The 27,669-nt window shown below is 51.1% G+C and overlaps 1 protein-coding gene across 1 annotated transcript in view; it reads right to left on the bottom strand.

The window, feature by feature from the left end:
• Positions 1–16,373: 16,373 nt before the first annotated feature.
• Positions 16,374–27,669, bottom strand: part of SUFU (suppressor of fused homolog (Drosophila)) — an 83,631-nt gene continuing 72,335 nt past the window's right edge. Inside the window, exons 10-11 of the mRNA XM_010017539.1 lie at positions 20,012–20,080; positions 16,374–16,868 (exon numbers count right to left, since the gene is read on the bottom strand). Of these exons, the coding sequence (XP_010015841.1) occupies positions 16,779–16,868; positions 20,012–20,080 (159 nt within the window). The 3' untranslated portion in view covers positions 16,374–16,778. The remainder of the gene's footprint in view (positions 16,869–20,011; positions 20,081–27,669) is intronic.

Genomic DNA, 27,669 nt, shown 5'->3' on the forward strand with positions numbered 1-27,669 from the left:
CCAACCCCCAGATCGCCTAGTTCCAATCCCCATCTAGTTCCAACCTCATCTGGGGTGTCCCTGGTGGCCACTGCACCCTGTCTGGCCACCAGCATCCCTACATGGCAAGGAGCCACGGTTGTCCAGGGTGCTGGTCTACAAAAAGGAGTTGATCACCCTGGAACCAGCTCACATCTGGGCCGCAACTGGCCCCGGGTACCAAAGTGCCTTCTGGAGCCTCCTATGCCCTCCTGGCTCACCCATGGAGCAGTTGTTATGTTGCATAGGAGCATTTCAGGTGTGTTTCATCCCCATGCAGAGCAACAGCCATTTGTCCCTTGGGGTCTTTCCCAAAACGGACAGCCCCAGCACCTCTTACCAGGACCCGGGGCACAGAGGTGTCTCTCTTAACAGCTCTCCCGCCAAATGCTCCTGCAGCTGTTTTGTGGGATGCTGTATATCCAGCCCCTGCCAAATGTGTCAGGCCACTGGGCATCAAGCACACTGCTGGTGTAAATTCATTTTCCACTGGCAAGCAGGTCACAAATAGCTTCAAGATGCAGTATTTAGACCAAAAGATGCTCAGGGTGCACCATCAGGTTTATGGTGGAGCGACAAGGAGGCAAAGGCTCAAATGGTGGCTTCAGGATCCAGCTCCAACCTTGCCCCTGAGTGATGCTCACTGGTGGCAATTTGCCTGTGGGAGGGTTGTAGCAGGAATTCCCAACTGCAGCCTCAAAGCCAGAGACCAAACTGCCCAGAGGCATCACCCAGTAGCATCTCCTATAGCACCTACAGCCCTGGTGCCATGGGCCAGCCAGACCAGCTGGCTGCCTGGCAGAGGGATGAGCATCCTACAGCACACCCAGGGTGGGGTGACCCAGGTACTTCCACAGTTTCCTTTACAAGAACCCCCTGCACACAGGCAGGTCCTGCCAAGAAGATAAGGAGATGAAGTGATGGATACCCCCTAGAACTGAGGCTCACCTTTTATCATCCTGCATGCCTGCACATCCAGCCCAGGGCTCCTGGGGCTCAAATACTGCACAAGGGATGTGTCAGAGATGATGTTGGCCGCTGAGCCCACACAGAGGCAAACGTCTCCTCAGAAAGTCAGTGCAAAAGTATTTGTGACTCTCACTTCTTCACAACCACAGGCAGCACCAGGCAGCCCCTGGTGACAGCCACCATCCCAACCCTGGGCAGAGCACAGATCTTCCAAGGGGGCTTCTCAGGACCTCCCCCCCCAATGCCCTCTACTATGTTGAGCTGTGGAAGCCGGCTGGTAAATAGCAGGATTTAGAGGTGGAAGGTGGATGGGATGGGGCTGGGCCAAGCTGAAAGATGCATCCTGCTCTCCGCTGGGAATCCTGCTGCCCTGGGACTGGTACTGGCCCTGCTGCCATCACACCCACATCTGGACAATGCCATTGCTCTGCCCCGCCTGGAGAAATGTCCTTGGCAAGGGAAGCCCCAAAGCCAGGCTGGTCATCACAACCCTTCTGCAGCCATCGGGAGCTGCCCAGAGAGGGCTGTAGTCAGGGACCCATGTGCTCACACAGCTCCCAAACACCCTCCTGTGAGTGCTACGTGGATGATGGTCACCACCAGGAGCGAGCTGCAAAAAGCGTGCCCACAATTTGGGCTCCTCTCCACCAGGATCTAGCCCCATGTGGGTGCCCCAGCCCATGCCATGGGGCTGCAGAGAAGGATTTTAGCTGAGAGAGTCCTGGTGCACATCCCTCAACTCCCCAAATCTCAGTTTTTGCAGTCACCATCATTCCCTTTCACCGGTGGTCTTGCTTCAGCAGCCCTTAGCCCTGCCCTGGAGAGACCATCAGCCCCACCAGCCTCCCTGGGGAAGTATCAGCACCACTGCTGAGGCCCCAGTGAGCACTAACTGGCTGCAGAGGGGCTGTCAGAGCACCGCACCATGCTCTGCGAAGCCAGGATGGGGGGTTGTGCCTGGGAGCAGGCGCCAAGGATCTGCCTCTGCTTTCCCAGGCAGTCTCAAGCAATGCTTAACCAGCCTGCAGATGTACAGAGGCTCTGTTTGCTATTTAGGGCTGTGGACCCTCAGGAGCTGGTGGGAGCAGGAGGGTGTTAGCACAGACTGAGTGGTTTGCTATTGAAGTGACAGCTTCCCTGCCTGCCACTACCCCATCCCTGGGATGCTCCTGCGGGGTGCTCTGTCACCCAGCCCTGTGCCTTACCAAGAAGCCTTGAGCCCTCCGAAAGTAATACCAGATTATGTGCTTCTTGAGTTGTTTATAACTCAGTTAACCAGCCAGAGAGAAGCCATCACTGCCCTTCTGTCCCGCTTCCATGTAAGCCCGGTGAGGTGGCTAAGTGTGATGGAGAAAGCTCTCTCCACCCTGCTCTGTGTGATTAAGGCGTTGAAGGCTTTTGCTGAAGTTTTAAGACTGGATTTAAGGATTTAAGGAACTTGCAGGGTGGCAGTAGCCCAGTTTGCAGCACTAAGTCTGCTTGTGGCCACCCCTGGTTCCTGGCTGGTATGGAGAAGGAGGGAAACAACCCCATGAAGAAGGCACAACACAGGAGTTCCCATGGGCAGTTACCCCTGGCTCAGCCATACTCAGGGGCATGCCACCAGCATGCACTGCTTGTGCCTGGCCATCCTGCACCCATCCCTGCTGCAGTGTCATGCTTGTCCATCCCACCCTGTCAGTGCCTGCTCTGGCATCCTTGCAGCTCAGTACCTGCTGGGGGAAGATGCACACATTTGTGCATGGTGTATATGCAAGGGGAACCTCCATCCTCTGTGATTAATAAGAAGGGACCAGGAGCTGGATGTGCAGCCTGGTCCCCACAGCACACAAAGCAGGTTCCCTGCCCCAAGCACCCAAGCATTGGGATCCAGTGACACCCACATCCAACACTGACAGCTGGGAACAGCGCTGGGATGGTGCACTGGGTGCAGGGATGGTGATGGCCTTGAGAGAGCTTTGCCCTTGTGCAATGAATGCACAACTGGGGCTCCTCTCAGGGCAAAAATGCTGGGTTTCCTCCCCAAGCCTAAAGCACGGAGCAAAGAAGATAGAGAGGGCTATCCAAGGGGAACTGCATGGGGGGATGATGAAGGGGAGCTCCGCTTTGGTTCAGGGCAAATCCAGGGTGGATCAGCCCAATTTGAGGTTGAACGGCCAAATCCAGGGCTGCAACAGCCTGCCATGGGGCAGGGTTGATGCTCCGGGGCTCACCACCTTGGCTGTTCTCAGAGTGCCATTGAGCATGGTAGTGGGTGCATCGGCTGTGGGGCTGGAGCATGGGGATCCGGGATGGGGCCGGAGCAGTTCCCTGCCTGGTGGGGTTTCTTTCTATGCAAATGCCTGGGAGCAGCTGCCCTGCCGGCGTGACTCATTTCCTGCTCTTGTGTCACATTCTGGTCAGGCCAGTTTGGCAAAGGCTTTCTTCTCTCCCTCCCTGGCTTCTCCTCCTCCTTCTCTCCCCCCACCGCCGAGGGGAAAAAAAACCCAGCCCCTGGCAGGATGAGGCAGGATTTTCAGGAAACTGCGTCAAAGCCGCAAAACCTCCATATATATATATACATACACATAAAAAACCCAACCAAACAAAAAACCCAGCACAATTTTCTGGTTTTCTTTGTTTTTTGAGCACAGGGGAGGCTGGGGCCAGGCTGGGGCCACTCTTCCCCCCAAGCTTCCCAGCAGCTGGGGCTGTCTCTTCCCCCAGGATGGGATGGGACCCAGCAGAAGAGCTGTACAAGTTTGCTGGGTGGCCAAGGGGATAAGTAAGTGCTGCTCAGTCTCATTTTACCGGATTGGTGCTGCCAGAGCCGGGCTGCCAGCAGGCAGCCTTCATGGGTGGTGTGCCAGCACTGGGGTTCACCCAGTGTTTCTTGCTCCTTGGCAGAGCTCTGGGGCAGCATCAGCACCCTGAAAGATGTACTGGATGGAGTTAAACAGTAACTTAACAGGGTCGGGAAGGGACACCAGCGAATGCTGGCAGCCCCCAGCGTGTGGGTCTCCCACCATGGGTTGGGGCAGGGGAAGGAGATGCTGGGAGCGAATCCCTGCAGCAGCTCCCACGGCCCCATCCAGGATTGCGCTGCCCTAAGCCCAGGCTGTGCCGCAGGAAGACAAGTCACTCTCTGAGGCATTTCCCGCCTGGTGTGTGCTGTAGCTCTGAGGGGAGGATTCACAGCCTCCGGTGGCCCTGCGAGCCCTCCTGCCCCAGCGCTCTGGCTCTGCTGCACCTCTGCCCCCCTGGAGCTGGGTCCCACACATGCACCCCTTGGAAGGCCAGGGCAGGAAGCAGCAGCCCTTTGCCCCAAGCCTGTGGCTACCAGTGGCCCTGCTTCTCCCTCTGCATCAGCCCTTTCCCTGGGGCATCAGGCTCTGGCACAGCATCCCCCACCATAGCTGGGCACCTCCTTGGGGGAAAGATGGAACTTCTCAGTGCTGCCAGCCCAGCAACAAGCTTGGGGACATGAAGCTGCCAGCATCCAGATCCAGTCCTGGGAGGCTGAGGGTGGGAGCAGGGTATGATCCCAACACATCCATTCCCATCTGCAGCTCAGTTCAGCTGCTCTCCCACCAGAAGGTCCCTGCGGTCCCTGCCCCAGCCAAGGTATAATCTTTGAAATCTTCACTTTGGAGCAATTTCTCAGCCTTCCTCTTCCTTTCCTGCACGCTCCCTGCAATTAAAGCCGGCTGCAGCCAAGTGACCCAGCAGCATACACATGCTAAAACACCCCCCACCAGACAGCTACTGAACCTTCCTTTGAAGGGGAGATCATCCGCTGCTGCTGTCCCCCCCTGCAACCCCTCAAACCCAGTCCCTGAGCCCAAGTGTCACTTCTGAGTTTGGTGAAACTGAGGCAGGGCAAGGGCAGGGATCCTGGAGCTACAGCCCACAGCACACACTGCTGCCAGGGCTCTCCTTCCTCTCCTAAAGGTCTGTTTGCCCACAGCAAAGGGAAAAGCGCAAGGGTATCAGTGTAAATTAGGTCAGGAAGCTTTGCTAATAAACTGTCACTCGTGGTTGTGTAATGGGAGCAATTATGGGTTTAAGACACCAGGAAGGAAAACATGGTCTGTCCGGGGGTAGGAGTAGTGATGGCAAATAAAAAGGAGGGTCCTGCTGACAGAAGGATGAAGCTGCCTTTGCGTCGGAGGCGTTTCCGTCCCATCCTGGTACGTTGGCTGCCTGAGGCTTGGATTGACTCCATGCAGGGGGATGCAGGAAGAGAGTTCCCAGCTCCCTGTGCTCTGCTTCATTCCTCAGGGCACCAGGGACTCAAGGCAGGCAGTTGAAATCCCTGGTCCCTGATCCACCCTGCTCAGCTCAGCACTTGGTGCCCATTGCCCCCACAGAGCCCTGCCTTGGGGTCCGATGGGACCTGCGGGTGGCAGGGCTGGTGCTGGGCTGTGCCAGGAAAGCCTGGGAGAAGTGCCTCTCTCCATGCTTCCCTCGCTGCCCACCACTTTGTGCTGCCCCCTGCACAGCAGCAAACCCCTCTGCCCATCACTCCATGCCCCAGACCCTCTGGGATGGTCCCTCCCGGGGTCTCCAGTGGGATGCTCAAGCACTGGTGGAGGTCACCCAGAGCCCAAAATAATCCCAGTGCTCCCTGTGGCCACAACCCGGTGGCACTGCCAAACCTGGAGTGGGGGCACCCATCCTGCTCCATGGGGCTGGGAGAGCGGGAGGCTCCCAGCATGAATCCAGCCCATGCATGCCACAAAGGAGGGGCCGGGGCTCCCGGCAGCCCGGGTTAGCCTTTAACCACCCAAACCGCCACACGGAGGGAGAGGAAATTCTTGAGGCATCTATTAACATGAAAAGAGTCATACTTTACGTTCGGTCCCACTTATGGCTTATAAATGATTACTGCACCTTTTAATAAATGGTTAATCAAGTGTTAGAGTCCAAACAAGTTGATGGGTTGCTTATTACCACGGTTTATAACCTTTTATGAATGCCTTCTGTCGATGTACTTATAAACATCCATACCACGTACTTCTCGTGTCTTGACATGTTGGTCACATCTGTTCTAAGTTTATTAACTCTTGAGCTGCCCGCTAACAGCAGACCAGGAGGGATTCCACTACTTATCTGTATTAATCCATGTGGCTCAGGCAGCACACCTGCATGGGAGGCACCAGCTGAGGGGCCATGTGGCCATCCCCCTTTGCCCAAAAGAGGCTCAAAGCAAACAGGATGTGACCACATCAGGAATAGGTTGGCAGCAGAATGCTGCTCTCACGGGTGTGGGGGTTTTTGCCACCAGGACAAACAGCCAGGGGAAGTCAGCGGCAGATTCTTCCTCTCTTGAAGTCATCGAGCTGAGACAGGATGTAGTCCTGGGCCTCCTGCTTGAATCAGAAACACAAGTTACTGGGCTCAACACGAGAGGAATTGGGTGAATTGGCCTGTGAACACAGGAGGTCAAACGGGATGATTTAATGGACTCTCCTGGCCTGGAAATCCATGGAAACACCCTCGGTTGTCGCTGTTCGTGTGCAGCCAAAGCCCCCCTCGTGTCACATTGCAAATAATGAAACGAATCTCTCAATAAGCTGAATAATCAGAAAACAATTTTCCAATAACAGCATCCCTGAAATCTCCTTTTAAGGCAAGGACTGGGATTCCCACCGCCGAGTGTGCTCCCAACGCCTTGCGTTATTGTTGGGCTGCCTGTGCTGGGGCTGGGCACGCTGCCACCCACCCCACATTCCCGGACACGCTCCCCACTGTGTGTCCCAGCCACCCCTCCACTCCCAAGCCCTTTTTGCCTTTATTTTCACCCTTTGCCGGATGCTTTGGGTAATTTTCCCATTCAAAAAGCAAATGGGGAGTGCGAGGTGCTGTGTATCCACATTTGCTCCAGTATTTTTAGCAGCTGGAGAAGGGCTTTGTGCATTAAACAGATGGGGATGATCCCAGCACCGCAGGAAGTGGGGTCTCCCCAGTTGCCTTGACCATGGATACTCCTGGAGATTTTACATCTCTAACCATGCTTTTTCCTTTGCTTCTTGCTCCCCAGCCCTTCCAGAGCGGGTACCTCATCTCCTGCGTAGGAGCATCTCCAGCCTTGCTCGCTGCCCTCCATCAGGTTATTTGTGGCTGGAGTGTGGAAAGTCTGAGGAAAAGTGAATGATGGGAAAGGGCATTAAAAATACTTTCCCCCTGGGAAAAACAAACCCAGACCTGAAGTATGCTCTTTTGGAAAGCTGCTGCCTGAAACGCACCCACAGCCAGCACATCCCTGCAGCAGGTAAGCAGTGGGGGACCAAGGGGATGAAGCCTGCACTGAGGCTGCGCTGCTGTGGCCTGCCTCGTGGGCTGATTCAATTAGCGTGAGCGATGAGGTGCTGGGGCAAGGTAAAGCCATTCCTCTTCTCCAATGCAAACTCTGCCGACAGCAGAAGCAGTTGCTCCAAAAGCTATGTGGGGAAGCCAGAGCTTTTGGGCACGCTGTGGGCTCCTAGCAGAGAGCTGGGGCTTCCCTGCAGTGCTTCTCCCACCCCTGCCGGGTCCTGGTTTCCTTTGCTGGGCAGTGAGGCTGCAACTTGCAAGAGGGTGAGGATGCTTGTCCGATCCCCACTGTCCCCAAGGCTCTGCTGTGGGGCTGGAGGGGATTTGTCCTGCATGGGGGAGAGGCAGCAGGACCAAGCCTAGCCTGGCTGCTTCAGGCCACTCTCCAAATGCAGCTTGGCCATGGGGTCTCCAAGAGCACAGAGTGTTAAAGTGTCAGATATTGCACACTGGTGTGTGCTGAGAGCCCGTCCTCTGCACTGAGGTGTTACCAGGTGGGTGAAACAGCAAGCAGGAGAGAAGCAAGGCAAAAAGAGTGGGAAAAGAACAGTCCAAAGGGACCTGGTGTGCTGATCCCCTGTGAATCCGTATTTCCTTGTGGTCCAACTGGCCTAAAGCATGTAAAGCTCCTCCCTCCCATGTTTGCACCACCCTAACATGGGCTGGGGGACATGCTATGGAAAGGGACATGCTGTGGGGGTGATGCTATGGGCAGGTCTCCGTGGTCAGGACCACCCCTGGATGCCCAAGTCCAGCAAAACCCAGATGCCCTGGGTGGGCAGGGAGCACAGCAGGAACCCCCTGCTGTGGTGGCTGCCCCCTTGTCCCACCCTGTGGGACGTCTCCCATCCCACCCTGTCTTCTCCTCCTGCCCCATGGGTTCAACCTTTTCCCCACTGAGGTTCCTGGGTGTTGCCATTCACTTTTCAGATAGGAAACAAGCCCCAGCCCTCCCTCCTCACCCAAACAACAACAAAAAACCCAACCAAGAAGAGGAGAGAAATAAACAAACAAATCCCTTCCCTCTCCTGGCTTGGCATCTGCTCGCAGCCCTTCCATTATTAATTGAAGAAGCTGCCGGCGTTATTAGTAACAAACCGCTCCTAATGAAGTTCAGAGCCGCAGACCCAGGAGGGGCTCCCAGGCACCGCTCCTCAGGAACCTTAATTAAATCCACTGCCCGAAGGTGCTCTCAGCCGGGTGGAGGCAGAGTGGTTGAGGCTGCCCGGGCTGGTGGTGGGGCTTGGGGTGAAGGGTGGTGGTGGGAAAGGAGCACCCTGATGTGCTGTAGCCTCAGGGTCACCCTGTCCCCTCTGGATTTGGGGCTGGACAGAGGGATTGGCTGGGATGTGCTGATGCAAGGGGACTGCTGCCCGGCCACAGCGATGGGGAAAGTGGATTATTTGAATTCATTAATTAAATTGAGTGGCCGGCGGGGAGGGTTCCTGGCCAGTCCTTGCTCCACCATTCCTGGGAGGATGTCCCACTGGGGTGGCCCTGTGCTTGCAAAGACTTAGATGCCTGGGAAGGTGAGTGGTATGGGGGGTGTGTGTCAGGCCGGGGGACCAGCTGTGGGCAGCCTCTCCCCCCAGACCCTTGCCTGGAAGAATAACCTCACTGGGGATCCCAGTTGACCAGCAGTGTCCTTGAGTGAGATGATGAAACCCGGCCAAACTATGGCCATGTTCTCTTCAGCATGGCCAGCATGGGTTGCTCTGTGCTGTCGGCACTTGGAGATCCCGCTGCTTTGCCTTGGGGCTGGGACAGTTCGTGTCTGGATGCAGCTGTGGGAGAGGTTCTTCGGGAAAGGATGGTTTTCACCCCTAACTTCAAAAGAAAACAAACTCACCTTCAGCTGACTGCTCCCCCTTCGATGCAGGGAGGGCTGAGACAACACCCCAAAGAGCAAGCGCAAAACCTGCCCAAAGCTGGATTTCAGCTCCTCATGCACCCTTTCCTTCCTCTGCGTGCAGCCGTCTCCTTTCCCCCCTCCCTGTTACCCCACCCTTTCTCTCTCCTTCCTGACCTTAAGGAATTTATTACCGAGGAGTGTAAAAAGATCACTGCAGGATCGCTCTGCGTTACTGGGAAATCATCGCAACATTAGCTCAGTCGTATGTTTTCATCAGCGTTCGCTGCGTCTCTTCCCCGGCATACCCGGAGCACACATCCACACATCCACACCCCCGCGGGTCCCGCAGGAGCCAAGAGGCGCTTGGCAGAGCAGGGACCTGACCCAGCACTCACCCCGCTCCCTCCTTCCCACACCAGTGGATGAGCTTGTCAATTCCTCAGCTGACCAGCCACATCCTCGGACCCACATGGGAGTGCTCCCCATCCCAACAGCAAAGAAAACCCCAGCTACTGGGGCATTCAGGCTGCCTCGGGCTCCAGGGGGTTTTCCCATGGAGGATCCTACACCTGGGAGGACCATGAACCACTGTTTTGTTGAAGTCTGTTGGGAGCAGGAAGATCCCTCCCTCTGCAGTCAGATCTGAGTGTCAGAGCCTGCTCCCATGGGGCTGGGGGGAGAAGGCACCAGTGATGAGGAGGAGAAGGTGCTGAGCAGGAGTCCAGGGGGGTCCCACCAAGTTGCCTGCAGAGACGGACACTGAGAGTTCTGCAAATACGTTTAATGCACTTAGAATACACAGGAGGAAAACAAAAACGTTTAGTGATTCACAAAAATATTACAAAAGGTCACGTGCAGGCGAAAACACACCCAGCACTGCAATAACAATGTAGGAATTTACATTAGAAACTAATATAAAATATTTAAAAACCTCTGCTAGTTTAGCTTTTCAATTTTTTTTCTTTGTCTTTTATAAAAAAAAAGGAGGAGAAGGGGAAGAAAGGCCATCTACAAGGTACTGATACACCGGCTGCAGAGACGTGGGCTCCTTCCGGCCCCATCGGTAGCATCCTTGGTCTCCTCGCTCCATCCAGCCCCGCGCCCGCAGATCAAGCACTCGCACACGCACACAAGCACACGCTGAACTACAGAAAGGTTCATCTCTGGGCTGTGAGGGCAGCCCGAGCAGTCAGGGTTTGCTGTGGTCCTGGTCATCCATGTGTCCCTCACCGTGGGAAGCTTGCCCTTGCTCTAGGTTGTGCAAAATACAGAGTGTCCCCAGCGTGCAGCCAAGCCTCCATCCCTTTAAAAACAGGGAAAGGCCGGTGTGTCCACCCTGGGCTGGATGAGAGAAGGGTTTTCAATGACTATAGATGGGTTTGGAGCACGACCATGGCCAAACTCAGAGCATCAGGACTCCTGTGTGGGGTCCAAGGCATTGGTGCAAGCCCCCAGCGGGATGCCATCTGCTTCCACAAGGGGAAAAGCCAAAAGCCAGGAACAAAAGGGCCTGGAGCCCCCAGCCCGTGATCAGTCACTGCTGGGAGGACAGGGCCACTCACACTCCTTCCTCTGCCCCCCGCGGGCCTCGCCGCCTGCTCGCTGCTGCACAGCACAAGAGCTTCGTTGCCAGCACCACAAAATCCTTCTGCGCCCATCCTGCCCGCGGCATTGTCAACACATGCCATGTTTATGTAGGACCTACCACACACGGCGACAGCTCGGTCCCTCCCACCCTCGCTGCTTGTGCAGCGGAGGGTTTCCGGAGCCGCACTTTCGCTGCAGTTGGGCCCCAGGGAAAGGAACAAAGGAGCCATTTTCATCTCCAGCCTCGCCAGGAGCGGAGGGAGAGGGTGAGAGAAAAGGCCAGTGTTTGCAAAACACAACAATCGGCAGGAAATTTTCCCCCAGGTTTTCGAGGTTTGGGGTTTTTTTTCCTCCTCTGTTCCTCTTTTAAAGAGGGAAGACAGCGTCAGGACAGCTTAAAAACCACCAGGCACTGGCCCCAGCCACATCTGCCACGTGCAGCCCTTACTGAGCTGATGTTCCTCTCCTGCTCTCGGGGCCCTGCAAGGCGAACAGTGAACGATGCCATGGTCTTTCAGCGAGGGAAAGGGAAGGGACTACCTTCACGGCAGGCTAGAAATCGTGTTTCTGAACTGATGTGCCGCTTATGATGATTTTATGGTCTGTCAGCGACTTCAGGGGAAACAGAATCATGGCAGAAATGAAGAGGTGGTGAAGCACGATACACGACAGGTTCACTGGTTGAGAGAGACAGGTTGATGCAGGGCTGGGTTTAAAACACATTTGCAACCTCAGGCTTATTCTCCATTTGAAGTTCTGGACTAATGTCAAACACAAGGGTTTTCTTTTAAAAAGAGAACTGCACAACAGAAAAACAAAATGTTATAAAAATAGTAGGTTGCTACAGAGCTCATTAAAAACTGCCATGGTCCAAAAGACCTGAATCCAGCTTTAAAATCTTGGGAGGTGAACCCCACTGGCAAACATGCATTTCGAGATTGTTTTGGATACAGTTGGCTGCTGCGTAGGCTGGCATTAATCGATAGGGACAGATGCACTGAAAGAGATTCCTGGTTGCTCAACAGTTCACCTGCCCTTGCAGCTTCACTCACAGGGAGAATTAAGGCACACTGTATACTCTAAATGGAGGGCAGTCATGTAGATGACCAAGTCCATGGGAAGTGGAAGGGCTCTCATGGTGCCAGACCCCCTCATCACCTGGGTACTATGCACAGGGGCTGGAGTCCAGGACTGGATGCAGCAGAGCCCCAGGGTGCAAGGCTGGCCCTGGGCTAGAGGAAAATTGGACACACAGGCCTAAGGGTTTCCTCTGGCCTGAAGGTCTGTGGATCTCCCCACCTGACATGACACTACCTTGCCCCAGCCATATACAAGCTGGCAAAGTGGGTCATGGCCTCCAGATGCCCACCCAGGAGGAAGGAGCTGTCATCAGGACAGACAAGCAGCTGAGCAGCCACGATCCCATGTGTCATCTAACCCAGTGTCCTGCGAAGCACGCAGTCAGCCAAGCACCTTCCAGTGAAGCGTCAGAGAAAGGATTCTGTGGGGAGTGGGGGGACATGTGATGAAGGGAAGGGACGATGGGTGAACAATAAAGCTCGCTCAGTGACCAGCCTGGAGGTTCTCACGAGGGGCAGCGGAGCAGGAGCTCCTCTCCCCACCCCACACTGATTAGAATAACAAATGAGACCTAAGCAGCAGCCACATTGCCACTCCCCATCTTTGACTCAACCTCAGATGCAGCCATTTGCAGTCTCTGCCATCAGTGATGGGTACAGGTCAGAGCTTGAACACGCAGTGGGATGTGCGTGGCCGGCTGCCGGCGCCTGTGCAGGACCTCAGTGGGTCTTGCACGGCAATGAGGATTTGCCTGCAGGGCCCCATGCTGTGACGAGGCCCTGATGATTCTCACTTTGGTTTCTAGCTTCCTTTCATCCATATTAGCTCCCCTCGCAACGCCTGAGATGCGTAAGGACTGCACTGCCTTGAACGAGCCTGAGCTGTGGGTGCAGGAGGAGGCTGCTCCCCCACCATGCAACCTCTCCCCAGCAATCTGCCCCCTCCAAGGCAAGCATCGCTTTCAACTGTTTTCTTTTTAAAAGCTACACCCCCTAAATATTTCCACTGGTCACAGATGAAAAACAACACAACCCCCACTTCTTCAAAGACCATTTGATAACTTGGTGTAATTTCAAAAGCCATCCAAGAGTAACTGAGTATTTGAAGTGAAGAGCTTCAGAATATAATTTCAAATCACTGCTGGCAAATCTATGTACAGTAAGAGCAATATATCACCATCCTCAAAGACACTATACACAGCAGGCACCACCTATCTGAGCCACTGAAAATATCACTGTAGGTCACACCAGCTACAAGCTCTGCTCAGATCATAACCCACATACCTCAGTAGTGAAACTACACATTCCTTCTGTTTTTAATCACAAGTTGAGAGGCAGAGTAGTCCTGGCTTTTGGGACTTCTCTCATTCCAGAACTGCTGTCACATGTTGGATTTTCAAGGCATTGTGGGTCTGCCGTGAGGCTCTTCATCTTTGGAAATATCCCTATTGACCTGCTTTGCAAGGTTTCTCCAAGAGGGAGAAAATGGGTACTCACTGCTTCCGAACCATGTTCATTTCCATCCAGAACACTATCTTTAGTCAACATGGGCCTCACAGGTTTTGTTTTCAAAGAATCCTCCTTCACACCTTCTACATGATCTAGAAAAACTCAGCACCAGGGACCTACCATCGCAGCAGGTTTGGGCTAGACAAATACCATGGTGTTAACACTGATGCTTCTTCAAGGGAAAATGCTCACTAAAATACAACAGTTTCTTTTCCATTTCCTTCACATGCAAGCATGTCCTCTTGTCTCAAGATGAAAATATCCAAACTAGAGATCTCATTTAGTTGCCAATGAGTAAGCCTTTGGAATGGTTGCAAACTTGATGTGAGCCAGGGGAGGGGAGGTCCTGTGGGTGCGCAGCAATTCACAATACTGAGGAACATGCAACTTTCTTATTCTTAGATAACTGTTGAGAGGCAGCAACATGACCTTGGAGCTTTAAGGGCTGACTTTCACCACTTTCTCTCTTTGTTAGACCTACTGTACGAGACAGAGATTTCTATTTTAGCTCTTGTCTAATATTTTTCCCCTTAACTAAATAGGAAGATTTAATTTCCTTGCCTTCAAACTTTCCCCTCAATTGTTATCTGGCTATCAGCAAAGATCTGTGAGAAAGTGTCTCAGAAATAGATTTCTGGCATACCACCTGTTCATAACTCAAATACACAGAACTATATATAAATACATGACATGGAACAAAAATACACACACACACAAGGATACTGGGTGGATTTTCAAATGCATTCAGTGTGCTCCCTCTGAAGTCAATGAAAACCCAACCCAGTGCATCTGATGAGAGTAAATATGTGAAGAAAACATACAAATAAGAAAGGCAGAACTGGAGCACAAGCCAGCCTGGAGGAGGTGCATTCCCTGCATACAGCACCGCATCCCCACTGCGAAGGCTCAAGGAGTTCATAGGGCAGGAGGTCCTAAGCTTTCCAGATGTGTGTCAGAGCCCAGAGAGGGTCTGATGGACTTCTCTCTGCCCTGTGCTGATCTCTGCAGGAACAGCAACAATTGACTTTCCAAACGTCCCTTCTTCACCAAGATGTGGATTTTAAGCTCCTTTTAATGAGAGCTAGCATCTGGAAACAAGGAAGAGCAGCCAGCACTGTGGCGATGGGCCAGCTCTGCTGCAAGCACCCCTAGCAAGCATCGTACAAGAGCAGCCCATGGGCTACTGTTGACGGACGGCTTTGGGACAAAACCGTATTTGCTACCTTTGCCTTTTTCCCCTGGCTGCCACAATCATCTGTTTGTTCATTATCTGGTGGTGGGACATTTGGGCATGTAGTTTCTGAAGCTGGACTGCTACATCTTCATGCCGTTTTCTCACCCATGCTGTCCCCTGCATATACATCTAGAGTGCAGAAGGGATGCTTCATGCTAACCAGGACAATGAAAACTGTCCAAGAGATGCCACGAATGAATGCAGTCTGCCACAGCACAGAAAAACCACTCTGGCTGGCACATGCAGATATCTGAAAGTTTGTTCTTTCGCAGCAGGATTTTAAGATGATCCTCTGAGTTCAGACAAAATGACAAACTCATTTACATGTAAATTGCTTCCGTAGCTTTGCAGAAAGGAAGGTTCTGCCGAGCAGTGTTGGACCCTGCATTTGGCCTGCCTTAAATTATAATATAACAACAATTATAATAATACAAATACTACTTTGTACACAAAGCACGCCCTCCCCTGCAAACCCTGGCATGCTTGGGTAGGTCCTACAGCCCTCTAGTCAATAATCACCCTCTGCACAGAGAGACATTGAGTGACTTGCCTGAGGCCACAGCAGAATTCTGTAGCAAGTCCAAAGAAAGCTTTGTGGCTCCTAGCTCAGCTTCTTGACCAACGTTAACCAGCCTCAAATATATGCAAAACCCATCAAAGCTGAATGTGCCAGGATGAAATTAAATCAGAAAACAAACAGAAAACCAACCCTGGGGTACCATGAGGCCTCCTGGACTTTGCTGTTTGATCAGGGGAGTTAAGTGTTAAAAGCTTTTGTTATACCTGCATTACGATCACACAGCAACTGTGAGTAAATCACCAAGTTACCTCGTAGGCAGAAAGGGGTGGAAGGAAAGCTGCACCTCCCCTGACAAGGAGTGAAGAGTTGTCACCAAATGACAATGGGCAGAGGAATGCTACGGAATATGCATCAGAAGCAACCTGCAACAGCAGCAGGGGGTAAAAGCCTGCAGTGGTTTGCTGCAGCATATCCACAGGGGCCAACATCTCGATGCAGAGACAGAACCTGACCCTGCAGACTGTCTCCTCTGCACAACACATTTTACTCCAAGGAGGAAGCCACGGGGATCTAGAGGGAGAGTCTTTTCAAGTTGATTTTGATGCTTTACAGTTCAGATCTATCTGAAAGGAAGGACGTCAGCAACAAGAAGAGCCATCACAGCGAGGCTAGAGGGGAAAATGGAGCTGCACTAGGGCACAACCCTGCTGGAACAGGGAGAATAGTTGGCTTTATTGAGGCTGCGTCTCCACTCTGCTGTGCCAGGGCAGCAGAGATCTCTATTTCATATGCTTTCAAGCAGCCCTCTGGATCCTGCAGAGCTGCTGAAGTTGTCCCTGTGAACAAATGGTCCTTTCTAGCTTCTCAAATTCTGTACAATAGCAAGGAAAAAATACTTGACAGTATCTCTTTAAAGATAAACACACTGTAAACAGGAGATCTCCCCCGCCCCGGTAGCTTTCTTCCTCCTGCTTGTGCAAAACCAGGGGTTGTGACCTTCCCTGGGGTTCAGGCACAAGGACAGGATGCGTGAGAATAAAGTTGCCTCTGTTTGCAGTGATACCATAGCTAATAGCACCAAGACCAACACTTAAAACATGTCTAATTTGAGGGCAGGGAGGATCTGGGTTTGTTTTTCTTGACTGAACTAGAAAGTTCATCTTTAAATCTGTTCAGCTTCAAGCATGTGAGCTTTTGGCCTCCTTTAAACAGGGGAAATACCATTCCGTTTCTGAAAAGAAAAAAAAAAATAGCGCATGGAAGAACAGTTCTGCAGTCAGTAAAAGTTTGGCTAACAAAAGGACTCCAGAGTCACGTAAAGAACATTTAATCCATGGATTATAGGCTCGCACCTGGCAGAAACGCATGTGTAAATACAGGCTTGCAGAGCATCTACACCCTGAGCTAAGGCAGAGGGGAGTTCTGTAGCTAGGAGAGAGAAAGGATTCTTACTGCTAATTTTCATAGTTAAATATTTCTCACTCGCACTCACACATACGCTGGCTGTTCCCAGAGAGCTCAGCCTTGGGAAGGATAAAGGAAAGGGCTCAGTTCGGTCTGGGCTGGTGCTGAGTAGCTCCTCTTCTGTTTGCAGTGGTTGTGCAGCAAACTCTTTTATTTGCAGACAGAGTTTTTACTGCATTAATTATCCTGTGAGTCACTGAGCAATGGACAGTAACTTGGCTCTCCCAGTTGTTAGAAGGGTGTAATTCAGCTCTAATGCAGCGGGTTGTCGAACACGGCATCTGGCAAGATGGAAACTTTCAGTTTCTTTTCAGGCCAGCTGTACTCCTTTGGAAGTTTAAACTGCAAGACAGTAAGGAGAACCAGTTAACGTATATCACTGCAACCTGCACAGAAAACACAAAACCAGTGCAAAGGCAGGCAGCCCCATGTTATTATTATTCTTTAAAACAAGAGGCCACTAAGAAAACATTTCCCCATCAGTGTGTTTTGGACAGCAGTGGACATTAGATAATGTAGCCCATGCCTCAGCTGCCAAAGTAAAGTTCTGAGCTTTCAGCCCGAGCACTGTTTATTTCATCAGATGGATTCTGGAGGGTTTCTGCCCCCACCACCATTTCCCCTCCCAACCTCTCTGAAAATTCATAGTAGAACTATCTCCCCTCCTACCTGACCATGTCTCTTTCCTTTTACCTTCCCCAGCACCCAGAGCCCCCCATTTACTTTAAAGGGAGACTTATAGCAGCTTCCAAACTCTTGCTGGTACAGGGTGGGATGTGAGCTAGCATGGCTCTTCTGAGTGACAGGCTTGCAAATGGCCATCACCTCTGGGTGGGCAAACCCTGGCCTGGGGAGAACCAGCGTGCCTGAACAGCATTTCTGCTCCAGCCCTACCCACCTCTGGTACAAAGGCTTTGCAGGGTGCTGTACAATGCCTCATATTCACACAGGCATCCGGCTCCTGGGGCTGTTTTGCAAACATTCATTGAACCACTGGGAACAGAGATCTTTTTGCCCCAGTCTAGTTTGCACAGCACTGTCTCTGGCCAATGTTTCCCAAACAAGGCAAGTACAATGGTCCCATCCTGATATCGCTCCAGGGCACCCTGTCTTAGGCTGGGAAGTCACCCCAGCATCTCTGACCCCAAACACAACCATGTAGGGACAGAGCTCCAAGTGGCCTTACCAACAACCCTTCTCACAGCTGCATCTGACCAGGGCCCGTGCATTCAGAGAGACCTCAAAAACAACTCTGTGGGGGTCACGGGAGTGGAGGGTAGAATCTCTTAGGCTACAAATCTGTCCCATCCAGAGCTGGATGGCAACCAGTTCTGCACAAGCATTTCATGCAATCCCAGTGTCCCGCCTGAAGGTCCAAAACATGTGGGGAATAGCTCTGGAAGACAGTTTGCAGGATCATTTTGGTTTTAAAACTCTGCTACACCCACTGACACTGTGATAGTGCCTGACACTCCAACAGGACTCTCAGGGAGGAATCTTAGCGGCATCCCACACCACCAGTGACAACCTGACCTGGAGGCAGCTTATCCATGACAGTTACAGATACAGTATTCCTCTCCTAGGAAAGTCCTCAGACCAAGCCCTTCAATACCATAAGCTTCCCAGGGACTATGTGAATCAGAGAGCTGGTGCAAAGGGACAGTGACCTGGGAATCATCTCTCCTTACTTTCTCTGTCTTTCTTCCCATGAGCACAGTTTCTGAAGGACATTAACACACACCCAGTGGCAGGTTCCTGCTAAAGGAGATCTCCTCCAGCTGCCTGCTCCACAGCAAGGGTGGGTCTAACACGAATTTGCTCCCAACCTTGCTCCATTTGCGACTGTGTATAAAGGTAACTTGCAGTTGGCATCCACTGACCTTAGCTGATGGTTCAGGGTCTAACCCATGATGTGGGGGCATGGCAGTAGGCTCCGTTACGGTAGTGGCTACCATAAACTCTCACTTTTTCTCTTCTAGGAAACACAAACAGCCCAAGTCCCACTTAGGGCTGGTTTTTTTAAACTCGAGCCCTGCACACCCAGGGGATTCTTGTCTAGTTCAGTGTCTAGGGTATGTGAAAAACATGCTAAAGATACTCAGATCATTTAACTTAATTTCACTTAACACAGGTGGCTCTTTATGCAGCGAAGACTCCCATTGCTGCGCTTCGTCCTACCACAGGAATATCACCAACAACAGCAAGGGCTGCTGAGGAATGTCTTCAATTGGCCCAACCCGGGGTCCTGCAAGTTACAAATCCTTGGAGGAATCTGGATGGTGAAAGATCACATTTCATCTCAAGTATTTTCCTTTTCATAAACAGGAGTGGTTCCAAAGCAATCCTCTTGGAGAAGTCATCCTTTGCATTTGTTTGTTTTCCACTTTTTAATACAACAAAATCACAGTAACTCAGAACCAAATGCCCGGTTGCTGTGCCAGGAGCTGCCATGCTCATTGCCTCTGCCTCTCAGTGGAGAGTGAAGGAACATGAGCAATCCAAAGCCTTAACTAAAAGGCCTTCAAACCAAAGTGCTCCTGGGCTTCTATGTCACTAGCAAAAATGAGCTTTGGATTAGGTTTAACTGGATAAAAGCTGGCCTGAAAGTCACTGCACAGCCAGCAGTGTGCTCCCCTCACTCACACAGTCAAGAATACCCTGGCATTAAATCAACTTTGGATTAAACAATTAGAGCGCTGAGATTTTCATGGGGGGAGGGGAGCAGGGTGAGGGATGGGAGGGCTGCTCTACAAACCAAGCAAAGTTTCTTTAGAGTCTGCAGGGAGCTGTAAAAAATGGGATTAAAAATATTACATGTCATTTCTGCCACTGCTCTTTGAAGTCAAGCAGAGTATTTATATGGCATGCATGGGAGACAGGGTGTTAAATGTTCCCCAGGAAGAGATCACATGGCAGAGGGAAGTTTAGTACCGCACAGCAAAGCTCTGTAAAGCTCCCTTGGCTGCTGCTATAAGGCTTCCACGGTGGTGATGGTCCTCTCCTTCACTTGGCAAGTGAAGGCCAATCAGCAGATGTGAAAACCCTCCTCCCTGCTCCCCAAACCCCAGGAAGGAGGCCCCTACCACACATTGTTCAGCAGTGAATATACTGCCACCACTTTCAGCCTTTCTCAAAGCAGTGAAGGTGATGTGCCTGGAGCTCCCGTGGAGGACACTATGGAGGAAACCCTCCACGTGGCGCAGAGGCTGAACCACTTTGATTTGGGGTGCTCAGATACCATGTTGGGAAAGATGCTGGCAGAAAGGAAATGCAGAGACTCCCTTAATACCCATCCCTGCCCTGTATTTCTTGCAACCCCTTCTCTCAGTGCCTTGGTTCACAGCAGACGTGGAGGTTTAGCAAGGCCTCATGTCTATGATGCACGCTGCAGCCTATGAGCTGAGGGGAGGATCAAAGGCAAGCTGCAGGATGGGCTAAGCTCTCTGGAACAGTACATGGGAGATATGGGAATGACGCAGCCTTACTTCCTCTGGAGAATTCAGATCTTCTAAATCTTCCAGCATTCTCTCTACGAACTCTTCGGTCAATAGGATCTGCAAAGGAAAAAGAGTAGTTTACGCCTTTACACTCCTAGTTTTAGCTAATTGCCAAGAAACTGAGCAACTTCTGCAGAGAGCAGATTGTACCAGCTCACTCCTTCCTCTGTCCTTCTTTCCTGCAATACAAGGGTTTGAGGGCAAGGAGCTCCTAACTTTGCTTCCCACCCCAACCACTGAAAAAATAAAATTATACAGCAATCTTTCTTTGACCCTCAATTATCTTCTTCGGTCTAAAATTAGAGGCTCAGTGTTAGACAGAGAGAGTGGGGAAGGAGGAAAAGGGGTCAGGATAACAACTGTTGGAGAGAGAGTGAGAGACAGCCACTTTCATCTGATCCATTGAAGTTAAGCTCAGTTTAATCAAGAAACAGCAGCACAGGGACCCATACAGAGCTCGTGCTCTGGGCACAGGGAAGGTCTGACCCAAGTGCAGCATGTCATTCAGATGAACCAGATGCTGGGTACGGGAGGTGGTCCCGGAGGTGCCCACACTAGGCACCTCCACGTGCCTGTGCTGGGAAAGCTTTTGGCTCATCTCAAGACCAGGCTGGGATGAACAAAGCAGCCCAAGAAAGCACCTGTGGGCCACGACCCTGGCCCCATGGAGCCCCCCAACTCACACAAACTAAAGACACCGAGGGGAAAACCAGCCCCAGGAATTCAAGGGGAGGAACTCCCACCCTCTTACAAAAGCATGTGATAGCCAAAAGCAAACACGTCCTGCCTCTCTTCACAACAGCCATAAAGGCCAGAGCTCCAGGCAGGCCAGCTGGCTTGGCACAGGAGCAGAGACGGCAATGCAGGACCAGGCAAACATCCCCACGCGGTGAGGGGGCCTTGCAGTGGCATTCCGGGGAGTTAGGTTGCAGCAGTATCCAGCAGATTATTCCCATTTCAGCCTACAGGTTTGGTTCTCCCTCCCTGCTCCTCCTTTCCTTTCCCCACTCCACCCTTTCCTCTGCCTCTGGCATGGCTTTCCATCCTGAAGCAACCACCATCCCCAATACCCTTTTTCTTACCCTTCCCTTTCTCTGTTCTCTCCAGCAATGAGCTCTGTGCTCCCTCCCAGAGAAGGAACAGCTCCAGCACCAAACACTTACGGGGCTAAGTGCCCAGCCCCACTGCTCTTTGCTTTCCCCTCCAGCACACATCTGGAAAAGGGGCAGCCACCATAGAGCCCCACCTCTGTGCAGGAAGCCACCTCCCATCTACACCAGCTCCTTGGCACCAGTAACACCAGTAAGGAGCAGGCGACTGCCAGGATGCCATAGGCTGTTGGGCAAGTGGAAGCCTCTGGGTTCCATTTTGGTCACATGCTAGCAGGTCTATTGGACAGAAAGAGAAAGGGAAGACTCAGGTCTCCCTTTCTTCCTTTGGTTGGCAAGAGGAGAGATCTGAAAATGCCAAATCCAGATTCGAGAGCTATCAGGTGTCTGCAGTTCTCTCCCCTTCAACCTTGCCACCCTGCTGCCACTGCACACAGATTTCCCAGGGGATGAGGGAACTGCATCTCCTCTCTCCACCACATTCCTTTCTTTGCCTAGCTTCAAGCAGGCTCCAGGCCAGGGCTTATGACCGAGCTGCTCAGCATGGATGCAGGCACCTCCATCAGGCCTTTCTGATCACACCTCAAGCCTGAAAAAACCCCTGCTTTAGCTAGGAGCCAGGAGCTTGCTGCTTTGGACAGGACTCTGCAACCTGGCACCAATCTGCAGACTGGCAAGCTGAGGAACATTGCACTGAAACACGCAGTACCACCGCAAACTGCTGCAGTCTCCTTGCAGGAGCCTGTAACTATTCTGCCTGTTGAACTGGAGGCACCCGTTTGTTGACTGTTTGCAGGAGGAGGAAGCTGTCTGTCTGTGTTGGAGGCAGGAGGGCAACCTGATCGCTCAGCTCAGAAGGAAGAGCTGGGTGGGGAGCCAGGGTTCTGCGTGGAGCAGATCGCTTTCTGCGGAGGTGCAGCCTGCAATGGGGTGAGGGAATGAAAACAATTTGGCAGACATCAAAATCTACAGAACAGCCGGAAAAAGGAGGAGGAATTGGTATTCGCAGCAATCAGGCAAGGAGGAAATGAATATTCAGCCATTCATGGATGAGCAAAAATGCCAGAGGTTGGGATGGGTGAGAGAGCAGCAATGAGGAGCCGCGGCTTTGGCAGGGGGACTAGAAGACAAGCGCAGCAGGAAGACCCCTGGGCGCTCCCGAGGTGCCAGAGGCAGGAGAGAAATGGGAACCACGTGTGCAAGGCAGCCAGCTGCTCCGAGGCTCTAGGCAAAACAAGAGAGGGTATGCAGGAGTAAACAGCAAAGAGTGGAGAGAGTGAAGGGGGGGACAGGTCACTCCGGGCTAAACCACAGACTCCCAGAGTAAGGACAAGCCTAGGTGGAGCACTGTGGCTAGCACTGACCTGGGTTGCAAGCCCTTGAGATGGCTGAGCCAATCTGCAGCTTGCTGCCCCCTCTCTCAGTGGATTTTGATAATCCAGCTGAAAAGAAAAACCCCGAACAACCAAATTCCACTGATGTAGTGATCTGAACTGGCTTCCTGAAGGGCCTGACAAGTGCAGTGGGACTGGAGTCCACAGCTCAACTGTCTTGTGGACTGTTTATGAGATCAAAGCAATAGGGAGAAGATTGCAGAGCTGTTCTGCAAGCCCTGCATAGACAGTTAACTTTGGTGGAGGGCAGGCGTCACAGCCTGCAATGACAAACTGCTGCAGTGACATTCGCAGTGTCACTCAGAGCCTGTCCTTAACAACAACAGTCAGAAAAAAACTACCCCAAACCCTACAGCCCCACGTTGCTGGGGAGACCTGCTCTCCTGCCTGGAGAAGAAGGGATCTCTGAAGCATGGGTGCAATTGAAGGTACAAGCAGCCATGTCCGTCAGCTCAGGAAACAGGCTCTCCTGAGAATGGAGGGAGAAGGCATGTGTCTGCAGCACACCAACTGCTGAAGAGGGCTTTGAAGCAAGAGGTATTGTCATCCTCGATTCATGTCTAGACAAGATTTCTCCTCTTAGAAGTAGCCCAATCAAAATGGCCCAGGAGCATTAAGGCCATTGCTCATAGATCAGGCTGCCATCCCCACCTGCAATCAGCAAAACCACCTTCATGCTGGTGAGTCTTTGCTCCTACATAGAAGGATGAGAATAAATCCAATCCCATCTCAGCTTCCCTCACTCACAATATTTCACATTTCCAGCTCTTGTAGCATGCCTGCTCCTGCACAGTATGATACCCCATTACATTAACACACACACGTTATATGTGCATGATATTAAAGGTGACATTCCCAGCAAATAAACATGACAGACTGCCATTGCTCTAGGCACCTAATTTAATTTCCTCTGGGATTTAAACCTTAGAAGCTCAAATTAAACAAATAGGCCCCGTTCACTTTATATTTCAGACCTGAATCTAGAGTTTTCCTCCGATGCTGTTAACTGAGCTTATCAACAGGACAGTGCACAGACATCACAATGATGAAGCAGCTTATTCCCTTCCCATAGGAAAACAGAGCCTCGCTGTTGTGCTGCAGCCATGGGAAAACGCAGTGCAATCTGGAGGGCAAACGAAGCCATCCCATGCACACTGAACAGGCCTCCTCTCCTGTGCAATCTCCCGGCTGGTGCTGAGGAAGCAGAGGTGCTCTCCCGAGTGGCAGCGGGCACCCTGGTGCCGCAGAGCCAGGCGCTCGCAGGGCTGTGTTTTCACAGCTCTGTGCAAACACTCCCGCCGGCCCAGCCTGCTGAAGCTGGTTACAGGGTGTAGCTCAGCCTTTGTAATGGTTGTTTGCAAAATGAACAGGGAACGGCCTCGCCAGCCAGCTGCAGGTATCTGAAACATCTCCTTCGGTGCTGCACAGTCCTGCTTGCACCAGGATGTCCCTGACCTGACCCAGAGAGGCCCAGACACGTGCTATCCCATTGCTAGCAGATCGAGATTCCATTTTCTATGTGCTCCGTGGCTGTTACTTACGCTACAGATACTTGGAAGATGATGACTAGCCAACAGATACGTCCCTGTTTTCTATCACAGGTACCTACCACACAACTGAGGTCCGAAGTTCGGGTTCTCACTCTTCACTAACAACTGCATGTGTCCAGACACGTTACAAAATACCAGGCTAGGCTGTCGTGTTCAGGTGGATGTGTTCAGGGAACACACGGGCTACATGCATGCTGTCTCCCTCTCGTGGCAAGACTCACCTGAGCTTGCTGAAACCTACTTGTTACCTACAGACAGGGCTTACCTCCAGGTCAACTGAAGGAGCTTGTGTTGAAGCTTTTCATACCCGCAGATAGTTGGGAAACCTGTATCGTGACTTGTTACAGGTATGTGGCTGCAAGTGTATGAAAACAGGCGAGATCTAAAAACGTACACAAGGTCATGGGGCTCCAGGGCTGACTTTGAAAGCAAGTGGTGCTTAGTGAAACATCAGAGACTTTATAGTCTGCTTACAGGTACCACCCCACAGTTAACACCCCATCTCATATAAGGGTTCAACACTACTATGAGGGCTTGAAGTTCTCAGCTCAGGAAAGGCTGGTTGAGGCCAGAGGTCACACTCGTGTTGAAAGCCTGGCACAGCTTTGATCAAGGAGGACCTTCGGAAGCTGAGCTAGGAATCGAGCTGCAGCTCTTTCCAACTTCAGGAAACATGCTATGTCCAGGGCAAGACACAAGCGATTGGCCCAGGGACAATTACACAGGGATGTTTTTATTGGTAATACCCCATTTTCCTACCTACCTAGAAACAAACCAAACAATCCCACACTTTGCCCTAGCACTTTGTTTGTATTAAACACTGCCGCTTGCTTTTCTAGCAGGTTTGTCTAGAAAAGAAACTACATTTTATTAGTTCTGGACTTAGTACAGAGCTGGATTGTACGGCTCAGGCAGAGAAGGTGGGGACACATTGCAATAAACCCCTATGTAAACCATGCCAACCCTTCCAAAGAAACTGTTCATCCATCCAGGTCCTATGTCTGGAATGGGTGGAGCAGTTGTACCCTAAGCCACATGTCATCTGTTAGATGTGTAAATACCTAGCAGCTTTTAGGAGCCCTCTGCCCTGAAGATGTTTCGACAGCACAGCAAAAAGCGAAGTTAAAGTGTGTCAGCATTTTCCACTGAAATTAAACATTACCAAGAAACCCCCCTGATGAATCCCCCAGCCCATACCTCTGCTCTCCTCTTGCCTTCTTTGCACTGCTTTGCTTTGACTGCAAGTGGTTTAGGGCAGAGGTCTTGTCACATCACCTTGTTATGTCACACCCTGAAGAGGCCACCTTGCTGCCTGAATCCACCACAGCTCTCATTACAGCCTCAAAGGTACCAGTATTGCAACAAACACCTTTGATGGGGAATTCCACTGTTGCTCTTCCAGGACATTCACAACCCTCCTCATAAAGGAAAAACATCCACTCGCAGATGCCTCGGGGCCCCTGTTGCTTCAGACCGTGATGTTACAATCCCTGAAGAGGAAGTATATGATGACACTGAAAGATTTTGACCTTGTGGGATCTCTCCATAACATTTCCAACTATGAGGCTGATTGCAAAGACCTATGCTCCTCAGAGCCCAACCTGACTGAGATCTGTCTTGCAGACAGGACTGCTTTGAGTGAACACATAAAGTCTGGCTCAGACTGGGAGAAGGCTGACAAAGGAGCCAAGGCTACAGGCAATACTAATTCTTTCAGAGTGAAAAAGCAAAGGAAGAACAGGCATTTCATGGAATGCTCCAAGTGGGTGGAAGAAAACCTACACAAACTTGCCAAAATGTAGTTTGAGTAGCAAGGGAGGGGCATTAGGTGGCAGGATAGTCAGTCGGCTTAAGAAGGATGAAAGAATTTGACTCACCCAAAACTAGCCTGGACAAAGCACTAGAGAACATGATGCAGGAAAGTTGATATGGGGAGGATGGTGATCACCTAATGGGACATTTCTACCCTAGTGTTTCTCCCAGCTCTCATTCAGCAGTGACGAAGAAGACAAAGGGATAATGCAGTGAGGTTTTGGATAGTATTTGGGGGAGATGATAAGCTGACTGGAAGAGTGTTGGTTTAGATTTCCTAGACCTGCTCAAGAATTTGCGGAAGCCACTCAAAAGATTCTGAAAAAAGCTTTTCTTTGGGTAGATGCATCAAACTGCTTTGGAGAAGAGCAGGATGTAGTTGTACATGACTTAAACCAGTTTGTGAGAGTTGTCCTTAAACTCACCATGCTAAGCGTAACACATCTATTCAAGTTTGGAGAGGCCAAAAATCAATCCCTCTCTCTTCAAGAGAAGACTTGACCCAACTCCAATGTACAAGAGAGCACTTCAAGCACCAGAGTAGCTCTTTCAAACATTGCTCAGAACCTCTACTGCTGCCATTATGCCAATGTGTGTAAATGATTTAACATGTGGTATAGCAGAGAGAAGAACCAGATGTGCTCATTTCCAGGGGAATGTCCTAACTCTACCGGAACAGAGTCATTCTCTTGTGCTCTCTGTCTCTGTGACTAATTCAGTGTTTTATATGATGTGGAAAAACTCCAATTGGACGAGCTGAGGAAGAACCAAAATACCCTATAGTTGTGGTGTCCATAAAGCCAAGAAATAGAAATGTGGGTTCAAATAAAAGGAAAGGAATAAAATATGAGTTTTTCATATCCTATGTGAGTGTTTTATCCCTCAAATATTGATTAGTGAAGGCAAAACTTCTAACAACTCCAGCTCCATTCTGCAAAACTATTTTTTTTTTTAATTGAAGAAAACCTTCTATTTCTGGTTTCATTCAACACAAAAGGATTTTTTTTTCAGCGTTTGGTCTCTTTAAGGCTTTTGTTTCAGCAAGAAAAACTGAAAATATTTAAAGATTGGGCTCAGTCTGATCTTCTTCCCCAGATTTTTCACTTAGGTTGCCAAACCAAAAGAATGGATTGTCCCCCATGACCCTGCTCACAGTAATCCTCTCCCCACCGCCGAGACAGCACAGATAGCGCATGTTGATAGCTCCTGAATGCTGGATGCTTCCCGCAGCCTCCATGTACCTATCCTGCCTACAGGCACATTTAACATTTTCTATGAGAAGTTTGACCTTGCTGTCCTAAGCCTCAACTTATTTTTCCATGCTGGATGCCTTTTCATTATTTTTTTTTTTAAGGCTTTTAGGGGAAAAGGAATCAAGTTATCTCAGAGAGGTATTTTGGAAAAAGTATTTTTTGACAGAACTAACAAATGTGTATGATCATTCTGTTGGAAAACACGAGAACTACCCGTTGTGAGATTAGCCTAGAAGTACTCAGAATGTCAAGAGAAAGTCTTTCTCCTGATCGTGGAAATGCTTTGCCAAGTCAGAAGCCTCTCAAAGTCACTGTTTGTCCATAGCCTTTCAGAGAAAGGCAGAAAAATGCAATGAAGAGTCCTTCTTCATTGAGGATGTCCAAGCCCAAGGCAGCTCTGCCCCAAACAGAGGGCAGAGGTAGCTAAGGACTGGTTTTCCCTCTGATCATTCCTCTGAGTGACGAGGGATTGCTATGGCACCAAGCACATCAGGACTAAAGGCAGGGAAACTCTCCAGCCCTCTAAGC

This window comes from Nestor notabilis, unplaced genomic scaffold (genome assembly GCF_000696875.1).
Source record: "Nestor notabilis isolate BGI_N333 unplaced genomic scaffold, ASM69687v1 scaffold427, whole genome shotgun sequence".
Classification (NCBI taxonomy): Eukaryota; Metazoa; Chordata; class Aves; order Psittaciformes; family Psittacidae; genus Nestor; species Nestor notabilis.